At 38.5% G+C, this 27647-nt stretch overlaps 2 protein-coding genes across 4 annotated transcripts; both read left to right on the top strand.

Moving 5' to 3' along the window:
- The first annotated feature begins 7470 nt into the window (after positions 1-7470).
- LOC121796241 (pentatricopeptide repeat-containing protein At1g71210, mitochondrial-like) lies at positions 7471-12092 on the top strand. Of its 2 annotated transcripts, none has more exons than XM_042195034.1 (3): positions 7471-10286; positions 11240-11439; positions 11635-12092. In XM_042195034.1, the coding sequence occupies exon 1, from the start codon at positions 7631-7633 to the stop codon at positions 10205-10207; it is 2577 nt and encodes an 858-aa protein (XP_042050968.1). In that variant the 5' UTR covers positions 7471-7630; the 3' UTR covers positions 10208-10286; positions 11240-11439; positions 11635-12092. The 2 variants fall into 2 exon arrangements, with proteins under 2 accessions (XP_042050968.1, XP_042050967.1); XM_042195033.1 differs by having other exon boundaries at positions 7473-10286; positions 11255-11439.
- An 8952-nt stretch (positions 12093-21044) lies between these two features.
- LOC121793380 (membrane-bound transcription factor site-2 protease homolog) lies at positions 21045-24795 on the top strand. 2 transcript variants are annotated; one of them, XM_042191380.1, is made up of 11 exons: positions 21045-21183; positions 21289-21415; positions 21511-21576; positions 21654-21720; positions 21834-21920; positions 22411-22514; positions 22918-23065; positions 23150-23230; positions 23318-23770; positions 23848-24162; positions 24278-24795. In XM_042191380.1, exons 2-11 carry the CDS (start codon positions 21321-21323, stop codon positions 24440-24442), a joined length of 1581 nt encoding a protein of 526 aa, XP_042047314.1. In that variant the 5' UTR covers positions 21045-21183; positions 21289-21320; the 3' UTR covers positions 24443-24795. The 2 variants fall into 2 exon arrangements, with proteins under 2 accessions (XP_042047314.1, XP_042047315.1); XM_042191381.1 differs by having other exon boundaries at positions 21074-21196.
- Positions 24796-27647: the final 2852 nt, after the last annotated feature.

Here is a 27647-nt window from a genome sequence, read left to right as displayed (position 1 = left end):
TAAAATGTTAAAAAAGTTCAATTATGTACGTACAATTATGTACGTTTATCACTACCCTTTTTATGTTATGTTCACTCCATTACGTCTATCACATAGTATTTCATTTATATATGGGTACATTTTAAGTCAAGTTACAAAAAATTATGTTAACCCTAAGTAAAAAATCTCAAAAAGTTTATTTTCATTTTAAAATTAAACGTTGGAAATATAACTCGATCCTACATTTTGGGATTAGTATGTAAATGTATATTACTCCACTTTATTAGTAGTTAATTTTTATAAACCGATTTTAACACTATAAAATACCTCAAAAACCCAATTACATACAATGTACATTTGATTAAACCTAAAAAAAATCAGTTGGCTGGAAAATTTTACGTCATTTAAATAATTTTAGTAAAAAAACATCTGAAAAAGATGAAAAAATACTATATACTGTATTCAAAAACTGTTACTGGCCTAATTAATAGGCAGGTAATTTCACAATTTAGAACCACCATCATTCCATTAATATTAGTTCAGCTATAAATAATTGAATGTAACATTCATAAAATTAAAAACATATGAACGATATCAGAATTTTGATTTTAGATTTATTTTATTTTATTGTTAAAATTATATGGAGTTTTTATATATATACAGAGTGTGGTTCAAATGAAAATTTTTCATATTGTAAAGAATTATTTTGGCTATTGGATAGTGAAGGTCTATGAATAATTATAATGCATCTCTTTTGTTGGATGAACATATATTTAGCCAACATTCCAATGCTCTCTAAAAGCCAGTTTTTTTAATGTGCTCCCAAATTAAACGTGGGTCCAATTTTGTGGACGAAACATTTACAACTGTTTAGATGGAAATTTATTTTTATTTTTGGTTCTAACTTAATTTAATGAAATGAGTTCCCTTCAAAGGAACCAAGAGGAAAATGCCACACAAAATTTAGCCATACATATAACCACTCCACAGATTCTAGCTAACTATTTACATTATTCATTCAAGATTGACCTATAATACAAATATATGCATCCCATTATATGCATGCATGTCCACCTGCCCCCAATTCCATATTTACATACTCCATATATAAAAATCAATATTATTTGTGAGCATTATTCTTTTTCAGTCTGTAATAACATTATTTATTTTATTCTATACATTTAGTTTGATAAAAATCAAGTTTACTTTAATTGGTATGTAATTTGTAAAAATAACAATGTCAATAAAAAATTTGAGCTATTATAATCAAAATAAATATATAAAATACAACAAATAAGATTAACATAGACTTAAATGAAAGCGGTGCTCACATAAATTATGTATCATAATATTTCACTCACTCTCTTTATATACTCTATCAATCCATGAAATGTAGAATAAAGTATATATATGAAATGGATTTGAAAATTGAATTTTTTGTCTCCTAAGAGATTCAAACTAATCCCACGATTTTGAATCTACCACACATTTTCATTATTTAGGACTATGATAAACACACATTTAACAAATTTATACATATCTCGTACTAAATTCATGATTTATGATTGATACTCCCTACGCTCGTGATATGCAGTCCTATTTTGGTCCGTTGTGAGTTTTAAGAAACGAGAAAGAAACTTAAAAGAATACATGAACTTTAATTAGGACCCATCGAAATAGCAAAATAGAAGTTTATATCGCGAATACAGAAAGTACATTTTAGAAAGAATTTTAGCCTAACTAATTGCTATTGTAGTAGTATTTGTTTGATATTTATCCCATGTGGATCAAACAAGGGGCTCAAGTTCCAACCTAGAAAGATTATTGGTCTTATGAAATGAATAAAAAGGGTGTGGGTGTGGCTCCTACAAAATATTTACAACCCAATGCACGTGAACATGTCCATTCCCACGTGATGAGGGTCTCCACCACACAACTAAATTGTGCAAAACAATTCTCCTTTGGTCTTCCGTCACACGTGTCAACCGGCGGCGCCCCGATCGCCTCTCATCGTACTCCGCCGCACCAACACGTGTGTCCGTGGTCGGAGAAATCATCATCACATTCTTGAATCTTTACAAAATCTAATCAAGTGCCCCTTTACTCTTTCCCCCATGCCTATGCATGCATCCCAATTACTACTAGTACAATTTTGAGGAAAATTGATATTTTGGGTTTTTTCTTGATTAATTAATGGTGGAAATCTAGGGTGATTAGTGTGTGGGATTAGTGGGTAATATGTGGTTTTGGGCTCCAATGGTGCTGCGGCATATGTTGATTGGAGATGATTTTGAGTTTGCGGTCCCTTTTCGACTAAAAGGAGTAATGCTTGTTCAATTTCTAAGGATGATTAACATTATATACCAATAACTAATTTAAAAACGGTTAATGTGGGTTGTGGTTTTCTGATTTGATTCTGTGGTCCAATTGCTAATTTTATGATTCTATTATTACATAATTACATTTGTAATCTATTATATATATACTCGTGTGTGTACGTATGATCCATGCAGTGACACCTTCGTGTCCGTCTCATAAATCTTCACACATTTGTCCTAATGAAAAAGGAAATTTCGGGCACCATCCTTTAGTCCATGATCTTAGTCTTCAAGGAATAAGTTTCTTTGCAGTTTTTCAATTCGATTCTCTTCTGAAAAATCACTTTATTTGTGTGTCACCAAAGAGGCCATGAGATTACATAAAAAGAACTCCAAATCTTAAGTCATATAATACTTGTTTATATAATTGTTAATAATACTATTAATAATGATAATACATGTACTCCGTTAATTTGTAATTTCACATATGCTTTGAGCTTATGTTCTAGATTTTCGATATTTTGACAGGTGGTATTTATTAAAATGTCAATAGAAATAAAGAAAATGCCAGAAATGTGAGAGGAGATCCATGGTATTAAGACACAAAGCAGTGGGAATAAAATTAGCTGCATAGATGTATGTACAAGTAGCTAGGGGATCAAATCCATAACTTTGATGCCTACTTTATGTATGTCTAATTTGTTTTATCAATTTGATTTGTTCATATTTCGATCTAATTGGGTTCCCAATTAGATACTACTATTTGACATCCGAAATATGAGTTGGATGTATTTGTCATAGCTATAAAATATTGGGTGCAAAATTTAAATTTCAAAATATACTGCCTATGTCCTACTTACATTATTTGAGTAGTTTTTTTAGGCACGCAAATAAAGTTGAAAAATGCAAAGTAAGAGAAAGATTCAAGAAAGAGAAAAGATATTAGCTGTGTTATTTTTAAACAAAAAGGAAAGTTACTTAAGTGATGTGAAACATTCTGAAATGGCACAGGGAGCATGTTGTAGGAACGATTCATATTGTCAGACGATGAAGCGTAACTCGATTGGTAAAACATTTTAGATGAGAAAATTGAGCCACCATAAAGATAGATAATGAACCATTATTAATTATTTTTTTAAATGTAAATATTTTTGAATAAATATTATAGTAATTTATTATACTATATTAATTTTTTTTAAATATAAAATATTTTTGAATAAATATTATAGTAATTTATTATACTATATTATTCTAAATTTTATTAAAATAATTAATTTAGAAGTGAGATACTATAAAATAGTCTACAAAAAGTAGGACTGTGGATCTCATGTGGATTCATAAATATATGCCACCTTATTTTTGACAGTTTGTTTCACACATTTTTCCCAAACCAGCCCTCTACATTTATGCCACCATATTTCCCTCTAGATTTCCATTATTGAAAATTCAATTTCATACCTGTATTTTTTTTATTTTTTATGATAAATTAATTTCCATGCCTTTATTTTATGGGAAATCAAAGAATTTTCACTATTTATTCTGTTAGGTATTTTTCAGTTTTAGTGTCGCATAAGCACAGTTACACAATGACAATAGAAGATGCAAGAGAAAGATAGGTAATGACAAAAAATAATTAAAGGACAAGAGATAGGAACTAAAGATATATACGTGTATTACCATAAAAACAACTTAGGTGTCGAAAAAGCCAACAATATTAAAAAAAACTAAAGAGCAAAACATATAAGAAAAGGTAGAAAAATATAAAGAGTAAAGGCCACAATTGGTCCTGAACATATGTCCATTTTATCATTTTGGCCCTAAACTTTATCTTTTGAATTTTTTGGTCCTGGACATTTCAAATCAGATCACAATTGGTCCTCCGTCAACAATTCCGTTAATATTTAACGGTCAAAGATTTTGATCACAATTTTGACCAATTAAAACATTTTGTAATTATTTAATCATCAATATTATTTTTTTAAATAAAATCATAAATTATTTATGAGAAATAATTAAATAATTTTTAAATAATTAAATTATTTATTCCAACTTAAACAATTTTTAAATAACAAAATTATTTATGATTTTATTTAAAAAATAATTTTGATAATTAAATAATTTAAAATTATTTAAGTTGGTCAAAGTTGTGTTTATCATAAAAAAATCATAAATTATTTATTACAACTTAAAAAATTTTTAAATAATTAAATTATTTATGATTTTATTTAAAAATAATAATTTTGATGATTAAATACTTAAAATTTGTTTAAGTTGATCAAAATTGTGTTTAGCATCAAAAAATCATAAATTATTTATTACAACTTAAACAATTTTTAAATAATCAAATTATTTATGATTTTATTTAAAAAAAAAATTTTGATGATTAAATAATTAAAAATTGTTTAAGTTGGTCAAAATTGTGATTAAAATCGTTGACCGTTAAAAGGAAGGAATTGTTAACGGAGGACCAATTGTGATCCGATTTGAAATGTCTAGGACAAAAAAATTCAAAAGATAATGTTTATGACCAAAATGATAAAATTGGCATATGTTCAGGACCAATTTTGACCTTTAATCAAATATAAAACTAAAGGGATCCGAAAAATTAACAAAAGAGATAATCAAACACTGAAAATTATAACAACTAGTCTATTATCTAATTGCATATAAATTACATAACTTAAAAGTAATATTAAGAAAACATCAGTTAATTCGAATGTAGATTTGATGTAATTTTTCAAGACGGTCTCATGACCACATTGTTTCGTCGTTGCAGACAACTTACTGATTTGAGGATATATGCTCTTTAAAGTAGAATAAATTGAACTTGATATAATTTTGATGGATATATAAAATTGAGTCTTATGAATATTAGTTTTAGCATATGAGATTGACCTTCCGATGTGACAAAATTAATTTAGCATAGGACCAATTCAATTTACAACAATAATTAACGTTGAAGCTCGATTGGACATAAAAATGATACTTACAAAATTATACTTACAAAATTATATTGGGCCATTTTAGTATTTTTTTTATGAAACATTAAAATAAAAACTATAATTTTGTAAGTATCATTTTTATGCCGCTACTATGATAGTACAGTGAGGTAATTTTCCTATCTTCGTTTATAAAACTTTGTTTTCTAATTAATTAACTAAATAAAATACATTGGTGCAATATTCCCATCTAAAGATAGGGGGTTTATGAACTGACAAAATGAATATGAAAATTGGAACTAATACTTATAACATTATTAAAAGGTGAACATCAAATTTTTAATTATCTTATGGAATCTTTATATTATGTGATGTAAATATATATAGAAATAAATTTAAATGGCAATTTACTGATCTGTTGAATTAAAATAAAAGAAGGAAATAATAAAAATTAGGGAAAAAAAGAAAAGGAGGAAAAGATAATAACGTTTCTCCTTAGAGCATGAATAACGCTACGGGTCGGGCCGCAAATCGCGAGTCCCGGCCCATCCCACGCATTAGACGGATGAGCGGCACGGCCTGGGCCGGTCCCGGGGCCGCGTTCCTGGCCTGGTGACCGTCCCGCGGCCCGGCCTAGGACGGGGTTGCGCGGCTCGGGACGTAACGCAACACGGCCCGGCCCAGGGTTATTTGTGTTCGGGCCGGGCCGCAATTCGAAAAAATGCGTCCTCGTCAAAGAATATTCGAAGATCAAATGTCTCGGGTGTTAGCAGAGGCGCTACCGACAACCAAGAAGAAATCAACAACGAAGTTGAACGCTATCAAGCTGCTATTCAAGCTTGGAACGAACAACAAACCCGGGTGCCACGTACCCGGATGTATATTCACCGAGACCGTGAACAAGCTGCCTTGCTGCTTTTCACGGATTATTTCTCTAGAGATCCGCGATGGAGTGATCAGATGTTCCGTCGCCGGTTCCGGATGCGGAGGCATTTGTTCCTACGCATTGTCAACGCAGTTGTAGCTCATGACATGTATTTCAGCCAAACTACCGATGTTGTGGGCCGGTAAAGTATATCGACGTTGCAGAAATGCACGTCTGCCATTCGTCAACTCGCTTACGGAACTACATCAGATATGTTCGATGATTATCTCCATGTAAGCGAGTCTACTGGACGGGAGTGTCTCGCTAGATTCTGTCGGGCAGTCATCGAAGCATTCAAGGATACGTACTTGAGAAAGCCAACGACCGACGACGTTAGGAAGTTGGTCGACATGCACGAGCGGGCCCACGGCTTCCTCGGGATGCTTGAAAGCATCGACTGTATGCACTGGCAGTGGAAGAATTGTCCAACGGCTTGGAGATGACAATACACTAGCGGGCACAAGGGCACACATCCCACGATTGTGTTGGAGGTCGTTGCCGATTGCAGATTGTGGATCTGGCATGCCTACTTTGGTGTCGCAGGGTCCAACAACGACCTCAATGTGTTGAACGAGTCTCCATTGTTCAACGACTTGTGTGCCGGGCGAGCACCGAACGTAGAGTTCACTGCCAACCACCGTCGGTATAGTATGAGGTATTATCTGCCAGACGGGATCTACCCTCGATGGCCCGTATTCGTGAAGACTATCACAGCTCCGACAACCGATCGGAGGGCAATGTTTGCCCAAAGGCAAGAGGCGGCTCGGAAAGATGTCGAGCGTGCATTCGGAGTCCTCCAAGCACAGTGGGCTATCGTAAAGGGAGCGGCCCGTGGTTGGCAGCGGTCATTCATCGCCGACATCATGTATGCATGTATCATAATGCATAACATGATCGTTGAGGACGAGCAAGATAACGTCACTTTGTGGAGCGACGATCCGCTCGCCAGCACCGGGAGTGACTACGTTGTCACCGAGCTGCCCGTGGAGGGCCTTCCTCCCGACATCCGCAATGTCATGGCCCGTTCAGCTGCGATGTGCCAAGAGGAACAACACACTCGCCTCCAAGCCGATCTAATCGAAGAAATTTGGACTCTCACCAACGTTTTCCAGCATTGACGATATTTTATTTTATTTTATTTTCAATTTTAAAATTTCTATGTTATAATTTTGAAGTATTCGGCGAAATTATTAGTTGCGGCCCGAGTTGCGACCTGCAGGGTTAGAGGAGTTGGGGCCTGAACCTCAACTATAAAGGAATGATGACGTGGAGGGGACTTGGGGCTGGAAATGGGGACGGGTTATTCATGTCCTTAAACCTCCACACCTCTTCTCCGTTTACCCCTACAAAATCCGCCGCCACCGCCGCTGCCTCCATTCTCCGACGAGGCAAAGCTTATCATCCATTCCCTCCCCCAATTTCACTACCCCGTCAATTTCACCACTAATTGCTCGATTAATTTAACAGTGATGCTGCAGCTCAGAATTGCAAGGCAATCCAGATCCCTAATTCACCCTCCTCCCTCACCCGCCACAGCCACGGCGGCTCTATCATCCGCCGCAGACCCTCCCATTCCTATTCCCTCCTTTTCCAGCACAAATCGATCCGTCGCGGAGCCGCAGCAATCCGACCTCGCCCATTACTTCAGAGAATGGTTCATGTCCCGAAAAATCCCCCTTTACGATCGCATCTTGGAAGCCCTACACTCGGAGGATGCTGACCTCTCCCGCTTCAACCTCCGCCTCTCGGAGGAATTAGTCGTCGACGTTTTGAGATACAACACCAAGGATGTCCTCTCCTGCTTGAAGTTCTTCGATTGGGCGGGCCGGCAGCCGGGTTTCTTCCACACGAGAGCGACGTTCTGCTCCATTTTCCGAGTTATTTCGAAGGCGAAGCTGACGAATTTGATGCTGGAATTTTTGCACGGATATGAGAAGTACGCGCATAATGGTAAGCAATTGTATCATAATATATTGGTGATTGGTTATTCGTTAGCGGGGCATTGTGAGACTGCGTTGGCTGTGTTTGGTAAGATGCGGTTTTTGGGGCATGATTTGGATCGTGTGGGGTATAATGTGCTGCTGAATGCCCTCGTTGATGGAGGTCATTATGATTTTGTGGAGAGTTTGGTGTTGGAGATCAAGAAACGGGGGTATGTGGACAGCTCCACGCATACGGTTATGGTGAAGAGTTACTGTAAGCAGAATCAGTTGAATCAGGCGGAGGAGTATCTGCGCGGTGTGATGAAGGCAGATGATAAGGTGAAATTGAATAGGTATGTGTTGTCTGCCTTTCTATCCGCATTGTGTAGGAACAGGCAGTTTGAGAGGGCTTTTGTGTTGATGGAGGAGTTCAAAATGATGGGAATTAATGTGATGGGGCATGTGTATGGTGCTTGGATCAGCGAGCTTGTTAAGGTTGGGAAGATGGATGATGCATTACAGTTTTTCAAGGATAAGCGTGCGGTTGATGACTATGTACCGGATGTCTTTCATTTCAATATGCTGATTTATAGGCTTTTGAAGGAGGATAGGCTTGAAGATGTGTATGATTTGTTGGTGGAGATGACCAAAAGGGGGGTGGTACCTAATGATGTCACAATGAATGCTGTCTTATGCTTTCTATGTAAAGTAGGAATGGTGGACGTTGCAATGGGGTTGTATAACTCGAAGGAGCAGATTGGCCTCTCTGTCAATCGAATGGCTTATAATTATCTAATATTTTCTCTGTTGGGGGAAGGTAATGTCACCGAATCATATAGTGTGTTGCAAAACTCCTTGGAACAGGGTTATTTCCCTGGTGAGAGGACCTTGTCCATCGTTGTTGATGCCCTCTGCAGAGACGGGAAGCTTGATAAGGTGAAGGAGTTGGTTATGTTCCTCTTGGAACAAAAACACATGCCCAGAACGTTTTCATACGACAAGTTCATATCTGCTTATTGTAGGGCTAACAGAGTTGAAGAAGGATATATGTTACACGACATGCTTACCGGATTAGGTCAGTCATCTCGGAGGTTTGCTTACCATAGCATGATTGAGGGATTTTCGAGATCAGATAGAGGAGATATAGCGGCTAGGTTACTCATTGAGATGCAAGAAAGCCATTATCGCGCAACCCGGAAATTGTATATCGGAGTCATTAAGAGCCTATTAAAAATGGAGAACCCAGACACTCAATTCTTTGGATTGCTTGAAATGCAGCTGGCTTGTGGACTTTGTGACCCCTCTGTCACTTACGCGATCTTCATTGATGGGGCTGCATGTGCAGATAGGCCTGACCTGGCTCTGCAAATATATAAGGAGATGCAAAAATATGAACTTGTACTGAATTTTAGAGGTAGCATCAGATTATTGCAGTGTTTTTTGAAAACCGAAAAATTATCCAATGCTTTGTTTCTGTTCTGCCAATTATCCATTCAATGGAAAAGGAGAAAATTGTGGAATGCCATGATTGTTGGTCTTTGTAGACTTAAACAAGTGAACTATGCTTCAGAGTTGTTGGTTCATATGTATAAAGCCAGTATGACTCCATCTCTCCAATCTTATGAGGAACTTATCAAGATGAACTGCTATTTGGGGAAGTATAGTGATGCTATAGATCTTCTCGATGATATGACGAGAATTGGTCGTCAAGTTTCATCCTTTATTGGCAATGTATTTTTGCTTCATGCATTGAAAAGTAGGTCATTATATGACGCTTGGGTTTCTTTAGGTGAGACAAAAAAGCTAACAAATACAAGTTGGATGCTGGGTCACCTGGTTGGCATATTTTCTGATAGTATTGGAGGATATTATTTGGAGGAGGACATCGAAACACTAATCGAGCAGTGCTTCGAAACTGATCTCTACACCTATAATATGATGTTAAAAAGATATATCAAGAAGGGAAGCAACTCTGCTAGTATATTAGTCCATCGGCTGCGCGAAAAAGGATATAAACCAAATAGATGGACTTGTGACATAATTATCGATGGTTTAGACAGACAAGGGCGGAAGGAAGAAGCTAACATGTGGAAGAATGAGATGGCCCGAGAAAAATACCCATAAACGTTGGACATGAATAGAAGATGAACTTTGTTTGTCACGCAAGGCATGCCTTAACAGACAGCACCTTCAATAGAGCCAAGTAAGTTTATATTCTTGCTTATGTTATCTATGCTTCTCATTATAGGAAAAATAATCGTAAAGCACCCAGTGCTCGTTAGACTTCTATAGGATCCTGAATATGTTTTACTTGGAGATGGAGATTCTTGAGAGTTAGTACTAAATTATGGTATGGAGATGATGTGTATGAGTATATAAAGTTATTCTTTCAATGGAAAGAAGTAGGCAGTACTTGATAAATTTTTCACTAACATATTCGCATCTGGAAAATGTAAAAACTCTCCTTCGTAATTCTTTGGTGGAGAAATTAATGAATCTGATTCGATTGGGACCGGGATGCTAGCAGAATAATATATGGACAACACAGCTCAACTCAATACTTACTAGAGATATATGTTTGAAAGATGTATTGGAATGTCATATTTTTGATAAAGTTGTTAGTACCTGTAGAGTTGGAGGATTTTGAGCTGCTTGTGAAAGTATTTTTCCATTTTAATGAATGTGATATATGACTTGGAGGTTTCATCAGAATTCCCATTAGTCATCAGCATTTTTCACCTCTAGCCTTGCTGCTTGGGCGAGAGCATGGTTAAATAGTCTTACTTTTCTTTACATTATTTCCCATGCTCCAAACCTTGCAGTTTTGTTAGCATTGACAAAATTCAGTTCCTTTTTATTTTAAGGGAAATCAGAGCTTTTTTATATATGGTTACAAAACTTCTTCAAGCTTCCCCATAGAACTTACATATTCCATCTTACAAGAAAAGTTCAGCAAAACAAAATCTAGCTTCTAAGACATCAAAATTTTGTTCGACTTTCCTAAGTACTCTAACTGTTTTTAGTTCATGGTTAAGTATGATAGTTCAACTCATTATTTAATATTAAATGGGGTAATAAACTGCACTAGTAGTTACTTAGATGTTTTCTTCTTGTCATCTTTACGGGTATTCCATTGATTTATTCTTATGTCAGAAGATTTCCCTTGTTCAGATTAGCACTAATAAGGAGCCAGCAAAGCTATTGAGAAGTTCATCGGCATGGGGGCTATGGCTTATTTTACAGATCGACATTCTTGCTATACACGAAGGGAAAGGCTAAAGGCACATTCGCAAAACAAGAGATGCTCTCGAGTCTGCCAAGGCATTGCTGTTCCATGACAATAGAAGTCTGTGCAGGTAAAAGATATATTCAAACTTCAATTTCATTTTATATGATATTATCTCATAGGAGAGAGATGGAAGCAAATTCTTTCCATTGATGTTAACATGGCTTGGCATCAATGTTTATCCATTATCAAGATCCTTTGCTTTGTTTGTGTCCTCAAGAATGGTTCGATTCTCCAACTCTATTCCTTTGCTCTTTCTTGGCAGTTGGGTCGACGGTGGTGGTTGTACTTTTTTCTCGAGATTGAAGGTGTAAAGGAAGTTTTGATGCCCGTAGGACATAAATTAAAGGCCTAGCCCAGATTTGTGGCTTACGTTGTGAGAGCCCCTACACTTGCAGGAACATCATATCTCGGGGCTATTAGTGTATCTTGAGTAAACTGGTGCGGATGCCTGTTGGGACGTTTCAGTTTCAAAGTCGTGGAAGGAACCTTGCATAAGGGAAAGGAAATCAGAATGAGAACGACAACATTCACGTTAGTCAAGTGAAGCATATGAATCCGTTGCATCTCAGATTTTTTTACGTACATCAGTTTTGTTACGCCATTGATGTATTGTCTGAGCTTATCTTAAATATTTATTCATTTATTTGACCTGTAACAGTTTCTGATTAATTTTATTCCCAGGAACCATGAAAATAAGCATTTTCAGGGGAGATCAATCAATATGCATGTGTAATCTCCAAATTCATTGTATTTATTGAGATACTTGTTTAATAAGCAACTTTTTTCTTCTGATTTTTCAAGTTTTTCATCATAATTAAAATGACCAATAATCTTAATTTTTTTTCAAATTCCATCCCAATTTTTTAACTTGTAATACCAATGAAAATACCATGTAAAGACCTAATCATAAGTACAAAGTTAATATGACCAATGATCTATCTACTATTTATGTTTTCAAGTTTTTTATCATTTCTATCACAATATTTTTAACTTGTAACTTTATCATTGGAAATTCTATCAAAAGACAATCATAATAGAGGGTACCCTAAAAAACATCATAATTGTATCAATTGAATGAATATAAAGCATTATAAACCAGGCGATGAAGATAAGATAATAAAGACTGAAAGTAGTACTATCAATTACCACAAAAGTGATAAGTAACAAAGTTAACAAAGCAACATAATGTCTGAAAGAAATTCAACAGCTAAAACAAAATTTTGAAAATCCATTTAGTTTCCATGCCCCGGCTTCAAGACCTCGATGTTCAAGTATCAACGGTACTGCAAAAGGAGAACGAATAGATGAATTCAGACAAAGATATATGAGAAACTTACAGCACAATTGGAATCAATCGAAGTTGATCGATTGGCTGAACCATGTGACATAGTTGTAACAGCAACATATTTGTTCGTAGAGATCGATATAATTCATACCACCAAAAGAGTTATTATAGACAAACACAAGCTTAAACTAGAGTTTTCAAAACATACTACTATTATCCATGTATATGTACCACAAACCTGAGCAATTAAACATCTGAAATACAAAACAATAGTATCATGAAAAGAGCAGCATTGAAAAGTATCTATTTCAATGAGGCCAACAAATAGCAATGAAAATCAATATCAAACAAAATAGCAATGAAAATCAATATCAAACAAATAGCAATGAAAATCAATATCAAACAAATAGCAATGAAAATCAATATCGAACAAATAGCAATGAAAATCAATATCGAACAAGTTTTAGGCAGATGGACAACTTTCACCACCAAAAACACATGTATATATAGATTTGATCATAGGTTAACTAGAAATCATGATTCATGAACATAAAATGCTCAGCTTTTATTCCCCCAAATATAAAACAACCCATTCAAATCAAAATCCCCAAACACTAGATTATCCTCAAATAAAAAATCAATAATTCAATTAAAATCTCGGGACTAAAAACCACAAGACAGGGATACATACAATATAATATCAATAGATCTAACAACAAATAAAAAGGTTCAAGAATTAAACAGAAATTTAATCATAAACCAAAAAGGGGGGAATATGGTAAAGAATCGACCTTGATGAAGCCAATCTCCTTGGCGTTGCTGCGGAAGCACTGCCTGCAACACATGAGACCATACTTGCGAATGATTCCATGCGGGTTTCCGCAAACCCGGCTGCATCACAATAAGAGGGTTAGCGATTGGGTAAAATCGAAAAAAAACGAAATTAGAAAAAGAGAAGCAAAATTGAACGGACCAAGTGCGTGAGCCAGGGCCGTAGTTCTTGGGGTGCGAATTCCAGATGTTGGAGTGACCCATCTTCTCTCTCGGCGGAAAATCTAGAGTTTTGGAGACGATGCGCCGATTATGCAAAACCCTAGTTTGGTGAAGGCGAGATCTTACACGGTATTTATAGGACTACGTCGTTTTATTCTAATTAAATTTATTTAATAAAAGACTAAATGGCTCATTTTGGTCCTTAACATATTGCGATTTTACGATTTTGGTCCAAAACATTATCTTTTGAATTATTCGGTCCTTTACAAATAAAAACGGGTCACATTTGGTCCAAATTTGACGAAACTGTTAAAATTTAACAGTCAACGGATTTTAATTACATTTTGACCGGATTAAGTTAATAAATATGTTTTATTACTTTAATTAACCCAAACCTAAAAAATTAGGGTCCAAGGAGGCGTAGCCACCTTGGATTTCGCCAGAGGCGGTGGCAAAGGCGGAATGTTGGGAATCTCCGCCAATGCGCGGTCAGCTGAATCAGAAAGAGAGGCGGATGAAGATTGAGACGATGACAGCAGCGGCGACGGCTTCGGAACCCGCAGCGCGCGGGATCGAATCCCTATCTATCTCCCATTAATCAATCTTGAATAAATTATTAAAGCCCCCCACCAAAAGATTTTCCCTCTCTCTCGTCTCAGTGCATGGCTTTCTCCTACGACCTCTCTTCCACCAGAAACACCACCGCCGCATCTCTCATCCTCCGTAGCTCACACATCCATCTCCCCCCATTTCCGACCCAACACTCACCTCCTCTTTATCCTCAACCCTCACCAACAGTAACCATCATCCTCTTTGTCCCTCTCATTTTCCACCTCAGCAGCGCCGCCGCCCACAGCCGGAGTCCCTCCTACCGTGACCTCGAATATTCGTGGAGGAATGTGTGCTATACGCTGTCGATCACAGCGTTTAACTCAGAGGCTTCCTGCCGCGCTGTTCACATCCACGACGTTGCGGGAGCTCGAGCTCAGGCAAAGAAGAGAGTGTTGAGAGATAGAGATAATGTGTTCTTAAAAAATAAGAAAAAAAAGTAAATATTCTTATTTAAATTCATAATCCAGTCAAAATAACTTAAACAACTGTTGACCGTGAAATTTTAACAGTTCCGTCAAATTCAGACCAAATGTGACCCATTTTTATTTATGAGGGACCGAATAATTCAAAAGATAATGTTTTGGACCAAAATCGTAAAATCGCAATATATTAAGGACTTTAGTCTTAATAAAATATTTGGTTTGTAGTTATCTATCAACATAAACCTTATTCTAATAGGTGAGGTCATACACATCCATGTCCAACCCTCCATCTCTTAACCATCTCATTCCTTAACTATTCATTCAATTTTATTTTTTATTTTTATTTCCAACAAATTCAATTAATATTTCATTGAAATATTAAATTAATACTAATAATTCATAAAATCATTAAAACCACAAAAATTATAACATCCGAAAATAAGAAAAATACATAATTGAAATCTTATTATTACAATTTATTGAAATCCGCATAATCATGGAAAGTGATGTGGTGATCGTCTAACGGTTGTCAAATTTTCCCAAATGTGCTCCATTAGATCCTCATGGAGTTGGGCGTGGGCGATAGAATCACGTGTCCTTGCCCGAACACACAGTCTCTCTTGCAAAGACGGATGCACTCCACTGCGAGGCGGACTACTTGCGGTAGAGCTTCCCGGGGTTTCAGGGTCGAACCAATTTCCCGCATAAGGTCCTTCGTCGTCGACAATCATATTGTGCACGTATACATGATGTCGATCATATTCTCCATAAACCACGTACGAGCCGGAGATTTGATAATGTGGAATCGAGCTTGTAGAACCCCGAACGCTCTCTCCACATCCTTGAGAGCAGCCTCTTGCTTCTGCGCAAAAAGAGCTTTTTCGTTTATCGGCCCGTTGAACGTCTTCACGAAGGCTGACCACTTCGGATAGATGTCGTCGACAAGATAGTACCCCATTTTATACTGGCGCGGTTGTTAAAGGAGAAGTTGATGGCCGACGCTTTACCATTCAAAACTTCGCTGAAGAGGTCGGATTGGTTGAGCATGTTGACGTCGTTGTTCGATCCGGGGACCCCGAAAAACGCATGTCAAATCCATAGTCGGTAGTCGGCAACGACCTCGAGTATAACGGTGGGGTGAGTGCCTTTGTGGCGGCTCGTGAATGATCCCATCCATGCCACAGGGCAATTCTTCCATTGCCAATGCATGCAATCGATGCTGCCAAGCATTCCGGAGATTTCGTGCACTGTTTCATTAAGTTCGAGCAGAAACTGACAATCTGCGGTGCTTGGCTTCCGGAGAAATTCGTCGGTGAAGGCTGCCCAGACGCCTTTGCAGAAGTTCATCAATCACAGTCTCACAGTGTTGTCCCCAATGTGCAGGTACTCGTTGAACAAATCCCATGTTTGTCCAGTAGCAAGCTGACGGATTGTTGCAGTACATTTCTGGAGCTTCTTGAGACTGGGACGGCCAATAGCGTCGAACCCTTCTTGGAAGTACTCTTCCCAGGCCGCCAATGTATTTGTGATATGCAGAAATAGCTCCCGCCGCATGTGGAAACGGCGGAAACGGTGACGGAAGTAGGTATCTCCCCATACCGGGTTCTCACAAAAGTAATCTCGTACCAATCTTGCGCGGCTTCCTCCCGGTCATGATAAATGTATTTCCGGGGTCGCTTTTGACACGCCGTGGCTTCCCCTCCTACCTAGGGATGTCAATGTAGCCCGTAACCCGTGGGCTGGCCCGAATAGCCCGCCAAATTTATAGGGTTAGGGTTGGAAATTTCTAGCCCGATAAAATCAGAACCCGATTAGCCCGCACCCGATTAACCCGCAACCCATTAGGGCCAGACTCGAAAACCCGATGGGCTGGCCCGAAAACCCGATAAAATTTCTATTATTCTATTTTTTTTACTCTCAATTCGACATTTCATTGATTAATATTAACTAAAAAAATAACTTTCAATTTTATATTAAATATACAAATTATATATTTAATTTTTATTAATATAATAATTGATAAATAAATTAAAAACTTCGAATTCACAAAAAAATATATTTAAATTTCTAAAACATGCATTAAAATTTTACGAAATATCTCAAATATTACTATTTGATCATGTTTATGATTGAGTTTAAGCATATATCTTAAATATATCATAATTAAATGTTTTACATTGTATGAATATTAGTAATTTTAATCATTATTTATTGGATTGATCGCATGTTAATATTATCGGTAGCAACCCGATTAACCCGCTGGGCTAGCCCGAAACCCGAGATTTTAGGGTTAGGGCTGAGCTTTTATAACCCGAAAGAAATCACAACCCGATTAGCCCGCACCCGATTGACCCGCAACCCGAGTAGGGTTGGCCCGAAACCCGACGGGCCAGCCCGATTGACATCCCTACTCCTACCTATGTCGATCTACTTCTAGCGATTCTTCCATCATTCGACGCATTTGCTCAAATGGATCCATGAATGGATTAAATTTGAGAGAAGAATAATGTTTTGAGATGAAGAATGTAGAGTGTTTGAGCAAGAATAGAGTGTTTTTTTATGGTGGATAATTTGTGGGAATGATTTGATATTTATAGAATTGATTGGGGGCTTAAAAAATAGAAAAAAAATTAAAATATTGAAAAAAACGGCTAGTATTTTTGGGGGAATTTTTTTTTTTGATTTTTTCAGAATTTAAAAATACAAAAAAAAATATTTTTCAACGGAGGGACACGAGACCGAGACCACATCGAGCCAGCGATGCAGACGCTCTAATCTTCTATCCAATCTCACTACAATAGATTTAATATATTAAAAATAGAAAAAATAATTACAAATGGTTTTATATTGAAAATGGTATATTGACTCAACTTTATTTTACCCAAATAATACCCGCAAGTGTACGGGGTTATCGTAGCAAATAGCAAGCAAGAGTATATCGTATCCCACAGAGACAATTAAGTGTAAACCTAAGTACCACGAACAAATTTCAACTACTATCCAGACAATCAGAAATTTTGGTTTTGAAACTAACAACTAATGAAAACATGTAAATGCAAAGATTAAAATAGAACACTTAAACAAGAAAGCAAGGAAGCAAGTTGTGTAAGATGATGGAGAAATATGCAGAATTCAAGGATCCGATGCACAACTCATAGCCTAACCCAATTAAAACCAATTTACCATTTAAAGTCTCTAGAATTGTTGAATCAATCACAAAGGTAGATTAAACCCCCTCCCGAGGTGAGAAATCTGTAGATTAGGTGTAATAAGTGAAGTCCCCTTCTAAATCTTAGACCTAACTCCCAAAGGTTTGATTAGATTAAAGATCCCACTCATAATCTCAACTCTCCCGAGTTTTATTGAATTAAGGTGTGAATTATTCTTCTTTCAAGATTAATTAATTCATCTCCCGATTACTCTAAGAAATCCTAACATTCCCAATTGGTGATCAAGCAATTGATAGGAAAAAGCACAAGAATAATTCAAACAATTACAAGAGCAAGATAAAAACGAACTTAATTGGATTAAAACTATGAATCAATGCATCTTCACCAAGAATTCCACATAAAGGGTTTAGTTACTCATGTAGTCATGTTCATGGCGGAAATTAGACAAAAACTAAGAAAAACAAGAGAAACCATGATACGAATTACAATTGGCGGAGGAATCGAAGCTTGAATCTTCAATCTTCTTCCAAGAGTTCTTCAGAGAGAAGGAATGTGTGTTTTGCGGCTGGTAGAGAATGCTTTTTCGTTGCCCTAGCTTCTCTCTCTTATTTTTCCCTTCAGAAAAATCGCGTCTGGGCTAAAAAAGTCAGTCAGACAGACCCGGCCGGGTGGAATTATTGCACATAAAATCCACCCGGTCGGGTAGAAGTCTCTGGACTCTTTATGAACAAAATTGGCCACCCGGCCGGGTGGAATTATTGCACATAAAATTCACCCGGCCGGGTAGCTCCGGGCAGTCCGCGCGGCTTTCGTAGATCGGCCATATCTCTCTCATCCGAACTCCAATTGGGGCGTGTGAGGTACCCACTCGAAGCTCTTTCGATGATGAAGACAATGGTACTCTCAAAATAGGATTCGGACCCCATATTGATAGGCAGATTAACGTTTGAAGCAGACCCCAGTCACGGCTTGGCTCATTTTGACCCTTTTTTACCTATTTTAACTTCGAACACTTGATAAACTCATCAAAGCACCTTTATAGTGAAATATGAACGTAAACTCAAGTAATATGCATTTAAAAACCAATTATCACCACGTTTAACGCCCAATAAAACAGTTAAAATACGAGTTTATCATATATGTATGATACAAAAATGTTATGCGAATGCCTGAAAATTTTTCAAAAATCCTAATGTCTCAAAAAGAAAAAATATTATTATCAAAATCAAAGTTTAATTGCGGCAATAATAATTTTCACTTTTTTGTGTACTCTAATATTATTATCTTGAACCAAATGAACTTGGAAGTTGGAACCATTGTTGATCAATAGATTTGGGTGGAAGCTATTTTTCATATTAGGGAAAGGGAGACGAGACCAACTATGCCCAAAAGAGTAGGCCGCCGGCTAGGTGGTGTTGATTGTTAGAGTGTCCACTATAGGGGCGGCGCGCCGCCCCTCCCCGGAAGCGGCTAAGCCGCGCCTGTCTATAGTGGGCGGGGCGTCCGCCCCGAAGTGGACAAAAAATCGGGGGCAGAAGGGCGTTCGGCGCCGAGTCGCCAAGGACACGGCTGAGGAAGAAGGGGTGGGGCAAGGGCCGCGGCGCCCTGAAACGGCTGTGCGAGAAGGGGGGCGGCGGTTGTCCGCCTATAGTGGACACCCTAAGAGTGTCCACTATAGGGGCGGTGCGCCGGTCGCCCCCTTCCCGCCGCCGCCCCGCCGATCTATAGTGCGGAGGACGTCCGCCTCGAGGCGGACGACATTTCCCGGGCGGAAGGCCCTTAGGCGAAAGTTGTGCGAGGACGCGCCGGTGCCCGATCGCTGGGCCTATCGGCGCGCCGGCCGCCCCTGTGAATTTTTTTTATTTCGAAAAATTGTAATATAAATACCACTCCTCCACCACCCATTTTACACCATTTTCACACACTATCCATTCATTCAATCTCTACACTTTCACTCTCTAAAAATGCACGGTGGAAACGACGAATCACCCGGCACTGACGAATCGGGATATGGCGGCTATCCTTCCTAGCCGTGGGGATCAAGTCCAACTCCTCCTCCATCTCAGCCGTGGAGGTCGAGCCCCACGCCCCAACCTTTTCAGAGGAATTTGAGCCGCTCGGCGTTTGGAGATTACAGACCCAACCTCAACGCGCTTAACCATCCGCGGGCCGGAGACCCCTTTGCATTCCAGCCAATCTCCTTTAACCGATGCAGATCGAGACGCACCAGAGACGATGATGGGTCTGCTCAGTCCGAGCGTACCGGATACGCCGGCAGTGGCGGTGGCGGGTGAAAGCAGTGGCGGCGGAAGAGGCGGAAGAGGCGGCAGCGGCGCCGGCAGTGGCGGTGGCGGTTTTTTTATGTGTATTGTGTTTAAATGTTCGTTATATAATTTTACCGTTTCCAATACAACGAATATTCGGTCCCAATTACCTCGTTTTCTAATTATTTACATTCCGATAATTTTAATTGATTTAATATAGACGAAAAAAAATAAAATGATAAGTGGATAAAAATTTTGGAGCTATTGAGAGTGTCCATCTTATAGCGGCGGACAAGGTTTTTTGTGGGCGCGGACAAATAAGCTGGGACTGTGGACAAAAAAATGGGGCGGGGCTATTGGGACGGTCCGCCTATAATGGACACTCTTATGATCCTACTCACCGGAAAATCTAGGCATATCGATGTTTTGATTTATATTACTTAGGGACAAAAGGTGATTCGCTCACCCCAGGCGCCCCCATAACCCGGCCCGACATCGCTATGGAGGGGTTCAAACACGGTACCTCAGCGGCCCATTAGGTGGGAGGAACTTACACTGGTAACCAGCACACAAGGAGCCACCACAGTGGTGAAACTCCCACACTGCGGCTGCCAGCATTCGATCCTGTCTGCTTAGGGACAATCTACCACCCAGGAACCAACTGAGTTAAGCCCGTGCGGGCTTTTGATTTATATTACTACTAATACTTTTTGATATTCTAATAATATAGTAATTCTAGAATTTAGTTTTCAATATTATTGTATTATTTATTTTTATTTACAGATATCAAAATATCGATAACTATACTTAAAGTGAAAAATATTACTATAAAATATTGAACTAAAGTGAATAGCTAAAATTTGAAATATTGAATTTGACATTAACAAAAATTAAATGGTGACAATTAATCTCCTTAGTTATTAGCCATAACTGAAACCAGCTCAAAACGACGTCACTTGATCCTTCTTCCCCACTCTCCCCTTTCACTGTGACACAAACAACCGGAAAAATCGCCGGCGAATTGAAGCTCACTCTTCGAAACGAAGCTATACAATTCACTCACATGTAGTAACTTACTGTTGTAACGTTTCCTTTTTTACTTGCTACATTTTTCTACTGGTTTTGTATGCAATTGAAGCTAACAGTTGATAACGCTAACAATTTCTGCAGAAGAATTGCAGCAATAGACTCCGCCGCGGATAATGGATGGTAGGCGAGGAGGAAGAAGGCGTGGCGATCAGGCACTTCTGCCTTTGCGCCGCCCTGCTAGGCATTTCGCTCATACCGTTTCTTGCTGGTATGGCGTAATTAATTCGTATATTGCTTGGAATTCGGAAATTGAGCTGTTGGTTTCTGCATAGGATGATGTAATTTAATCATCGAATTGTGTAGGTATTGTGATTTCAAGTGCATCGCATTCAATGAGCTGTTGTTTCGTTTGGGTCGCAGGCACGATAGGTTTGTGCCTTTTATGTCTGATGATTCTGTATTTTTTGTTTGATGGAGCAATAGTTTATCTTGTGGCTCCTCTGCAGGATCTTGAGGATTTGGTTTTCCATTGGGATTGGGTTTAGCTTGGCTGCCCTCATTGGAGCTACAGTAGTTAGTGACTTTTTCAGCATTTGCAACCCCTCTTTTCTTCTTTGAAACAAATAAGCTTGCTCTCTTACATGTGTTATTGTTTTCTCGTGTGTCTTCTGTTCTCTTTCTGCAAGATTATTCTCTGTGAAATGGCAAAAGCAACTGTTACATATGCTGGAATAGCACGGTCTCGCGACTCCTCATTCAGCCTTTCTTTTTTGGTTAGTGTTACGTCTTCCTTCAGAATATGTTGTTGATGATACTTCTATTGTACCTGGATGATGATGATTTATCTACAAGCAAGAGGATGCTAGTTTTATCTGAAAAGGGAATGCCGTTGCTTTGATCATTTATATAATTATATTTGCTTGAAATGGAATTTTGGATTCTTATGTGACTAATCCAACAATTTCTACTGAGATTGAGCACGCATGATGGGTCTAGGTTGTTTATGGAATTTGCAATTTATTCCCCTCTTAAATGGATATTGATCATATTGTGCATCCCAATTCCTAATTAATGAGATTGTCATTTGGGGCAATTTATTGACGCTCAGTGTTTTGGGTGGCTATTTTGACATTTTGTTGATGTTGAAGATCATTATTGGCTAACTCATAAATCCCTCCCTTATATTCTGTAGAGTTGACTTCTTTCTGTGTAATACTTGAGCTTCTTGGTTGATCCTTCAGATTTTACTTACTCTTTATGCAGACTGCTGGCATGCACATGTCACCTTCCAGTATGGGCTTCGTGTGCTTATCTTCTTTCTTGTGCGTACTGGTGCATGAGTTTGGCCATGCTCTTGCAGCCGCAAGGTTAAGAATTTCCCTCTGCCGCTTGACACTCATTGATGCCTTACAATATTGTAAGGCATATTACACTTCTCTATTCGTGATGCCTCTGTTAGTATCCAGTTGCATGTGCTATCAATACTAAAAGAATATCATTCTTTTGTATCATAGGGAGCTGAATTATGGGTTTTCAGTTCGGTCTTAAAGAGCTTTATTCGCGATTAGCAATGTGTTAATAATCAAATGAAGTAGTACGTCATATAATTCTTGTCCTGGAAATGCAAAATATATATGACTGGCACAAAGAAAGTTATACAGTTGTCTTAATATACAATATAGTCGTAATACTGTTAGAATTGAAAAGCTCTTTTGGTTAGAGAATGTATCTCACTATGGTTATTGTACATTCAATTCCTTGCTGGTGCAGTGAAGGTGTGCGGATGGAGTATATTGCAATCTTCTGTGCTCTTGTATTTCCGGGAGCTTTGGTGGCTTTTAATGACTCATCATTGCAGCTATTACCTGGACTGGCTTCTCTCCGAATATATTGTGCTGGTATTTGGCACAATGCGGCAGTAAGTTCACATGTCCTTTTAATCTGCTAGTAGTTGTAGTTTGTATTCCCTGATGCTGAGCCTAATTAACTGTATCTTCTGCAGTTTTGTGGAGTTTGCACATTGGCTTTGTTCCTTCTTCCCTTCATCTTAAGTCCACTCTACATCCACGGTGAAAGCCCCATGGTACTAAAAACAAGCATCTTATTGTGAAATGAGTTTGCCAATTGTTTTGGATGCCTCATAGCTAATCCGAGAACTGCGTTTTCACAGGTATTGGATGTGCATTCTACGTCACCATTGTCGGGTTATCTTTCACCATACGATGTTATACATTCTTTAGATGAGTTTCGTGTTTATACTGCTGATGAATGGAAGCAGAAACTTACTGGTTTGACTGAGCAGACTCCCCCACTTTCGTTTGGTCAATCTACTGGAATGGGAAACTTGCAAAAGAGTTATTGTGTTCCACATTCCTTGATTGAAAAGAGCATTCAAGTTCCATTCACAAGGTATGAAACATATTGTCCAAATGAACTTTTTGCCTTTGCACCAATAACCTGTCCCGATATGAGCGAATATGGCGATGGTGGCAACAAAACCAATAATCAGGAAAGTGTAGAAACAATTCATTGTTTGAATGCTAAGGACGTTATCAAGCTTAGGAAATGTGCGCATGATCCCATGCAAGCTTGGAGTAATAAAAGCGGATGCCTTTGCTCAGAGGTAGTGTGTCTTCATCCTGAAATTATTTAAATCTATTGGCAATAATCTACTTTTGACTTGAAATCGTCTGGAAACAGGATGAATCGTGCTTGATGCCAGTGCAACTGCCAGGTTTAGGATGGGTGGAGATTACATATTCTAGATTGGAATGCCTCAACCACGGAAGAAGTTTAGTTTCGGAAAACCAGCAAGCCAATAGTGGAGAGAAAGGCTGCCTCCAGACTTTTGTCTTTGTTGGTGATCTCGCCGCAATGGCACATTCAGTTCATTTGATGTCATATCAGCCTCGATTGTCAATTTATTTCCTCGCATACCTTCCAGATCTGTTGGAGAGATTTCTGACGTGTTCCTTCCATGTCTCTATGGTTCTTGCTCTACTGAACAGCCTACCGGTAGGTCATACAACCATTAGGAACTGATTATTGGAATATGTTTTCCTGTGTTTCTTTGCTTGATGACACACTGGTGACTCGTATAACTGTAGTTAAAATGTTTCCGTTGTATCAGGTGTTCTTTCTCGATGGCGAATCCATTCTAGAGGCCACTTTGCTGCACTACTTTGGCTTTCTGAGCTCCAGGATGAGGCAATCAGTTCTGCGATGTTGCCTTTATGTAGGGACCGCGATTTGCGCCTTTTTAATCATGCGAACAATCTTCGTCTCAGTCAGCTAGACTGGTTTGCTGGTGCAGCAACATGTTTGCATTGATTTACCAGAGAAATTGCAGATAGAAGCAACCCAAGCTGATTCGTACCAGAAAACGAAAGCGGAGGAGATGGAGGAAGACGAAAGACTAGCCATTGGGAAGAAGATCCAAAGCTAAAACTGCTTTTGCAGAGTTTACCAGTTTTGTTTGTTGAGACTTGATACATATCAAGAGTAGCTGCAGATCAAATAGTTGTATGTTTCATTTTCTCAATACAAATTTGGAAATTTACTCTCTCTAACACTTCCCAAAATATGTAAATACAAACTTTACTTGGCCTAGTGGTTAATACCCGTGGCTAAAGGTTTCGAGTTCGAATCCATTGTGACGCAGCCTTTTAAAAAGTTTTGTTTTTTTATCCATAAAAGAAAGAATCATCTTTCATTGGCGCGCGCAGGAGGAAGTGTCAAGACCGGCTAGATTTTGGGAAGGTTTAGTTGTTAGGCCCAACTGAAATTTTTGGCAGAAAGCGGATTCTCCATATGGGTTGTGGGCTTAGGTCGGCCCATAATTTTATATTTTGGTGGTCCGACCCAATTGTTTGAGAAGATTGATAAAACTAGTGTTAATGTCATTCTGAATCAGGGGCGGAGCTACATGGAGACATAGGAATCCCATGGACTCCCGTAGCGTGAAATGTCTGGCTCCGTCATTGTTCCTTAACTAGTCTAAGTGAAGCATCTTGGAAAGCAAGTCATCCATTTTGTCCCATGCAAGTAAGTGAAGCATCTTGGAAAGCAAGTCATCCATTTTGTCCCATGCAAGTTGGACTTTCAACATGTAATTTATGTAGGTAGACTTAGTGACAATTTTGTGATTCTCTCCAACTACTATGACCACTACTATATTTTCTACGTTTTATTACCTAAGATTATCTAAATTATTCCTTTTCCCACTAAATTCAATACTAACTTCTCAACTTCTCCATTACTTTCCGTTTTCTTTTAACTATTTGCCTCGATCACAGTGGATCCATTCTTTTAATAAAGAGTAAAGATCAATTTTGGTCCTAAACATATGACCGAAATACGAATTTGACTCCTGTTTTTGGTTCCGTCAAAAACTGATGGTCAACTCCTGATTAGTGATATTTTGACTGTTGATGGTTCCGCGAATTTTTGATGGTGATGAATGCAGGAAAATACAGATCACGACACAGAAATTTACGTGGTTCGATTTACTGAGGTAAATCTACGTCCACGGGAAGAAAAGAGGGCAGAGTTGTATTGCTTGATCTGTTTTCTACAGCTTACAATACAGACTTGCTATTTGATCTTTTATCTCTAGAGAGCTTAACAGAACTTAACTTTATCTATCTGATCTAGGTTCTATTTATACATTGAACCAAGATCGTGGCATGCAGCACCATTTACTAGGTAGTGGATGTCGTGGAGATCGTGGCGATTTTGCATGGGTCCACTATCCTGCATGAGTTAATGACTGCTTGACACCACTAAATAGATCGTGGGTGTAGTGGAGGTGGAAATCCTGCATGAGTCCACTATCTCCTAGTTCGGTCGAATACTGAGACCGAACTGCTGAATTATTGCCGAGCAGCTTTTGCCGATCTGAGAGTAGAGCTTGATGCCGACCTGAGAGCAGAGTTTGATTGGTTGGCTTTTACCGAGCTGTAGGCTGGGGCCGAACTCTTTGGTTATGCTGAACTGAACTCTTTAGTCATGCCGGACTGATACTCTTTAGTCATGCCGAACTGATACTCTTTCTTGGGCTTTAGGCTGATGGGCTTGTTTAGTACGTACTCCATCAACTGTATTAGTGAATTTTAATTAGTACAAACCATCTTTCTTTCTCCTTCTCGTTCATCTCAAGAACCCTAATTTTCTCTGCACGAACATGCTGCCTCAACTCCTAGAATTCTCTTCCAATTCACTATTGAAAACCCTATGAAGAAATCGCCCAGCAAAACCACCCTTCAAACCTAAACACCCATTTTCTGACTCTCACGAGTCTCGATTGGTGAGTTAACAATCATTTTCGATGACAGTGGAAGCAGCCCAGTTTGGAGGAGCCACTCGCACACCGGCTAATCGTCAAGCAGAGAGAGTGAGCTTGGAAGTGGCCGTGATGATTGCTCAGGGCAACGAACAAGAAAGACAAGGGAGAAAGAGAGGGAGACAGATCTGGAACAGTGTGAGGGCGACGATACGACAGAGGAAAAGAGCGGGCAGACGACTGACGGAGGCGGACGCTGGAATTGAGACAGAAAATAGAGTGAATTGGTTGGGATTGAAGAGATAGAGAGGATAAGCGTGAGAAAGAGAACCGGCGGCGCCGCAACGGTAGCGGCGGCGGTGCTGAATTTCGCCGACGGGGAGAGAATTTTAACAAAGGAGAAGGAGAGAGAGATGGGAGTCGTGGATTTGGAGTTAGTCTCTGATTTTTAGAGACATAGTAAAAAAGTGAGAGGCTTAAGCACCACACCGGCGAAGACGAGGGCGGGAGCTGGAAATCCGTTTCCGAAAGGGGGCGTACCCTGGTTATGCCGACGATTTGCTTGTGGAGACAGGTTTTTTGACGAAGAAGGTCGCTAGTTTTTTTTATTTTTTTTAAATTTAAATTTTATTTTTTACTTAATTATAGATTAATATTCTAATTAGGTCCAAATGTGGTTAATTAGCATTTACCGTTAGCTTTTTAACGGAACTGTCAAAAAAAGGACTACTTCGGCAACATTTTCATTTGTTATGGACCCGTTTTTCAAAAAGTAAATGTTTTGGACCAAATTCGTATTTCGGTCATATGTTTAGGACCAAAATTGACCTTTACTCTTTAATAAATTAAGACATCAACATTTGAGGTACAAATATGATGGAGTCGAGGGATCGACTGACCCTACCACTAGCTCATGATTGTCGTTGGAAAACCTCATTACTGTGTCGTCAACTCATGGCAACTCTGCCTTCGGGCCAAATAGAGTGTGAGAGAAATGTTTTTTTTACTTCATTAAATTATATTTAAGCTTAAATTATATTAATTAAAGAATAATACACACTTTGGATCTTTTAAGAAATAAATGTAACAAAATAAATCCATCTTGAATCTTAACACTTTTTTAGCACATGGAAAATATGGGTGCTTGACGAGTCATTATAAAAATTTATATTCAAGATATGTATAATATATTTATATAATGAACCAATCACTTTTGATA

The sequence above is a fragment of the Salvia splendens genome, chromosome 3 (genome assembly GCF_004379255.2).
Source record: "Salvia splendens isolate huo1 chromosome 3, SspV2, whole genome shotgun sequence".
Taxonomy (NCBI): Eukaryota; Viridiplantae; Streptophyta; class Magnoliopsida; order Lamiales; family Lamiaceae; genus Salvia; species Salvia splendens.
Note: the sequence above shows the minus strand (reverse complement) of the source record. Positions and strands in the feature narration are given on the sequence as shown.